The 4,501-nt window shown below is 34.5% G+C and overlaps 1 protein-coding gene across 1 annotated transcript; it reads right to left on the bottom strand.

Annotated features, from left to right (window-relative positions):
- Nucleotides 1-2,135: 2,135 nt before the first annotated feature.
- Nucleotides 2,136-3,915, bottom strand: LOC149416023 (uncharacterized). The gene is made up of 2 exons (XM_089641850.1): nt 3,586-3,915; nt 2,136-2,650 (listed from the first exon to the last, which is right to left on the bottom strand). The coding sequence occupies exons 1-2, from the start codon at nt 3,779-3,781 to the stop codon at nt 2,136-2,138; spliced, it is 711 nt and encodes a 236-aa protein (XP_089497976.1). The 5' UTR covers nt 3,782-3,915.
- Between the last annotated feature and the right edge of the window lie 586 nt (nt 3,916-4,501).

Here is a 4,501-nt window from a genome sequence, read left to right as displayed (position 1 = left end):
CCTGAAGGCACACATACTGACTCACAGTGGAGAAAAACCTTTTTCATGTTCCCTGTGCAACTATGCGTGTTATCGTAAGGGTCAACTCAAGTTCTACATGCTGACTTACAGTAGAGAAAAACTTTTTTCATGTTCCGTATGCAACTATGCATGTAATCAAAAGGGCCGACTGAAGAGCCAAATGCTCTCTCACATCGTAGGTACACCTCTTTAATATTCCGTGTGCAACTATACATGTTTTCTGAAGTGCAACATGCTAACTTACGGTGGAGATAAACCTTTTTCAAGTCCCGTGTGAAACATTTAATTTTACCAAAACGCCCATCTTAATACCCACATGCTGACTCACAGTGGCGAAAAACCTGTTTTATGTTCCAAGTGCACATATTTATGTTATTGTAAAGGCAATCTGAAGCACACGTTGAGTCACTACGGAGAAAACTTTTTCTTGTTCCTTGTTCATCTATGGATATTCTCAAAACGCACATCTTAAAAGCCACATGCTGACTCACAGTGGTGACAAACCTTTTTCATTTTCCAAGTGAACATATTCAGATTCTAGGAAAGGCCACCTTACCCCCCATATAGGACATTTGTTGGAACACATGCTGACTCAGAGCGGAGAAAAACCCCCTTTTCTTGTTCCGAGTGCAACTATGCAAGTTATCAACAGTGTTCCTTGAAGAGAAAAAACTGACTGACAGCTGAAAAAAAACTTTCTCGTTTTCTGGCTGAAGAGAGATTGAAATAAACGCGTGCGCACTCAATGTTTATTTTAATATGGAATTATGCATTTTCTCGAAAAGACTCTTTGACTGGACACTTTTCTTGTTCCTTGCGTTAACATTCACCTTCACGAAAACTATTTACAGAATAAATTCTAGCATTCGATCTGATATGTTTCACCAGAGAGTTACCAGTATTTAAAATTAATATAATTTTATAATGGTCACAATATTTATAACCTTGCGATTTCGTTGAATTTGTTCTGAATCGCATTGGAAAAGATTTGATTTTTTTTAAACTTAAATGTACGTGTAACTTAAATGTAAATGTATGTGTAAACAAGATAATTATGTCATACTACTAACACGAATATAAAAATATATATGAATATGTGTACAGTAATGTATTTAATTATTTTAAAAATAATATTATTACACTTCTAAATTCACTTTCAAAACTGTTGAACTGTAGCAGCAGCTACTAGTGCGTTCTAGAACATTTCCTTCTCTGTTTACCCTGTGGAGATCGCACCTTGTACCTACAAGAATTATTTGGTTAACACATCTCCTAGGTACTTCAACCGCTAGAGAACGTACTACCTGGGCAGACAGAAAAAAGTTCCATTGATTTGAATGATTTGACGATTTTCCTCTCAGATACATTAAAATCTAAATATTTTTCTCCCTAAAAAACAGAAACTTATTAGTAGTTAATACAGATAATTACTTATTGGCTGCAATTTTTCATTCAAATCTAACTTTAACAACCGCATTTAGCGTTGTTCACCGTAGTTAACTTTTGAACTCTGATATTACTGAAAATTTAACCTTTCCCTTACTGTCCTAAAAAAATACACCCGTTACGGTGCTGTGTAGTCAATACACATCTTAAAATAAGCGATTTTAAATCGGAAAAATATGAATATTCATAGCCAATCGCTTATGTTTATTATATTTTATGCCAAAAGTGATAATAATTGTAATTTAATAGCTGAAAACATGAAAAAACCATCGGCAGATGCTAAAAAAACGTGCGAGAAGTCCTTATCTAACGACGGTCCGTGACCGAATGGCGGCTGATGGGCGCTGGACTCACGCACACAGCTTTGCGTGTTTACGCTGCCAGTCTTGCAGGGGTTTCAAACTTTTTTTTTTTTAAATGAAATAAACAAATTTGTAAAAAGAAATATTATATTGAGAAACTAAACATTAAAAATTCTATATTCATTATATTTAAATATAACAGCAAAATTATGTAAGAACAAAACAATACAGCGAAATTAAAAATAATAAAAATTTTAAACCAAATATATTAAATTGTTAATCTAAATTGCATCGCAATTGTGGGAGGAAATATTTTTTTTTCTTTTCTGTGGGTTGTGCATACAGATTTTTGACAAATATGACAAACTATGGTGCTTCTTTTTTTGTGTTGTATGGACAAAATCTGCAAGTTTTCGACGGTGCTCGGGACACTAGTACATTTCTTGAATCACTCGTAATATCATTCGTAACAGCAGTTGCGGGTGGTGTTTCTTGATAATATGACAAAACTGTCTCGAAAGCATCTTGTTGTTGTTTGTGAAATTTGACCGTGCTGTTTTTTCTTTTCATTACATTGGGCTTAGCCAACTCTAAACCTAGCTGTGTTATGAATAATTTCCTTTTACTTCTATTATTTTTTTTCCACTCCGGATACTTTTGAATCCATAATAAATATGTGTTCAGTGCAGCAATGTCTAACATTTCCATGAACAAGCGAAACGGCCATCTTCTTGTCGACCTTACACACGAATACTCGGAGGTCATTTTGTCCCCTGTGTCAACAGCACCTTTGGTTTTATTGTAATGTAAAATAATATCTGGTTTTTTTGTATCGGTTTGGCTTATTTCATTTCCAAGGAATTGAGTTGATAAGAGCAAAACTGCTTTATTTTGCTGAGGCACATATGATACAAGTGTTTTATTTGATATAAACCAAACTGGCTACTATGCAATGGCCTTTCTTTTGATGGCAAAAACTCTTTAGGGATTTCTCTCTTATTTTTGCGAAGAGTGCCAGTTATGGTCAGATTTTTAGACAAAAGATTGTCCGCCAGTGGTACTGACGTAAAAAAATTATCTGTGGTTATGCCTCTATTGGTGCCATATTGAGGTTCCACCAATTCCATAACGACACGATTGCCTTGATTTATTTCTCTTTTATTATTTATCATACCGGTGTATATTTGCATGTTACATATATATGCGGTTTTAGCATCTGCAGCGATCCATATTTTGATGCCATACCTGGCTGGCTTTGACTTCATATATACCCGAAATGGACATTTACCTCTAAACGCCGCCAAACGCTCATCCACGGTTATATCAAGCGATGGAGAGTAATTTGATTTACACGCATCTACCAATTTACTGAAAATCGACTTAATTGGCTCTAGCTTGTCTGAAGAAGCTTCAAATCTCTCTCGTCTTGTATCTCTATTATCAAAACGGATCTGACTATAAATTTTTATGAACCTGTCTCGAGACATAGCTGCCGTGAAAAACGGCTGACAAAATGGACTTTCACTTGTCCACAACTCATTCAAACTTAGTTTTCGGGTGCGATTTCTGCCGGAAGCAAGCATTATACCGATGAAAGCATATAGTTCATCTTCGGATAATTGCTCAATCATATTCCCGGGTAAACGCCTCAATTGACGATTCGTTTCTTGGCATATTTCTGTCACCATATCTGCGCTTATAAATAAAGCAAACATTTCTCTTATTGTGTTAGATAATAAACTACCATTTTTCAGGCCGGAAGTTTCATTGACAATATTGCATTGCCGACGTCTCGATGATGATGGTGGTAATACACTCCATTCGAATCCGTGTTTTGAAACTAGTATTTCTCCCTCGTCTTCATTTTCACTAGTCGATTCCGAGTCCGATTCTTCTAAATGTTCAACCAAATCTTCAGTATCTGATATGTCATTGTTCATTTCAAACTCAATATCACTATCATAATCAAGTTCTTGCGCTATCTCTTCTTCTGTTAAATTTCTGTCAGTCATTATTCTTCCTGAAAATGGAAGGGTTTTTGTAAATAATGTAAAACGCAGTATTGCTTAACTGAATATTATAACGAATAAGAAAAAAAATGTGAAATAAATATTCAAAAATAAATCTTAGATCAATGATTAAATGACGAAAGCGCACGAATAAATAGTTACGTAATACACACTTTTCAATACTATAATATAAGGTAATAGTATAACACAGTATTCGGAAATAAATGAAAAAGTACTTACAAAAAATTATTAATTTAATTATCGAACGGAAATAATGATTCACTTTAGTACCCCTGCACAAGTTGGTCACGAGACGAAGCTACACAATGCGGTCGTAGGTATCGATGGTCTAAATAGAAAAATAGAACTGGGGACAAGTGGATTTCTCATGTGCACGCATAGCGAAGTAAAGCGGGATATCAATAGCGTGTCATTTCCTCGCACACTCTTCGCGTAGCAATGGCACACGGTTGAATGTATTGGTATATTTGCTCCCGATTTCTTACAAAAAACTCTAATTTTTAATTGAATTTGAAAACTATGTTAAATATATTTTTTTAATTCAGTGCATAAATGTATAACGGAGGAATACCTAAAATCTGAACCCATAATTTATTATATTTATAGAGTTATTAAAGATATTAGAAGCAATGTGTAGTAAATACACACCACAGATGAGGAAAGGTTAAATAACCTATTTATTTTATTTCTATTTTTTTCAAG

The sequence above is a fragment of the Hesperophylax consimilis genome, chromosome 17, assembly GCF_061612785.1.
Source record: "Hesperophylax consimilis isolate HC1 chromosome 17, BYU_Hcon_1.0, whole genome shotgun sequence".
Lineage (NCBI taxonomy): Eukaryota > Metazoa > Arthropoda > Insecta > Trichoptera > Limnephilidae > Hesperophylax > Hesperophylax consimilis.
This window is presented reverse-complemented; position numbering and strand designations above follow the sequence as displayed.

Coding starts and splice junctions, on each gene's coding strand:
- LOC149416023 (XM_089641850.1), bottom strand. CDS start 3,781: ATGACTGACAGAAATTTAACAGAAGAAGAGATAGCGCAAGAACTTGAT. Junction 2,651..3,585: donor AAAACACGGATTCGAATGGA/GTGTATTACCAC, acceptor AAAATAAAGCAG/TTTTGCTCTTATCAACTCAA.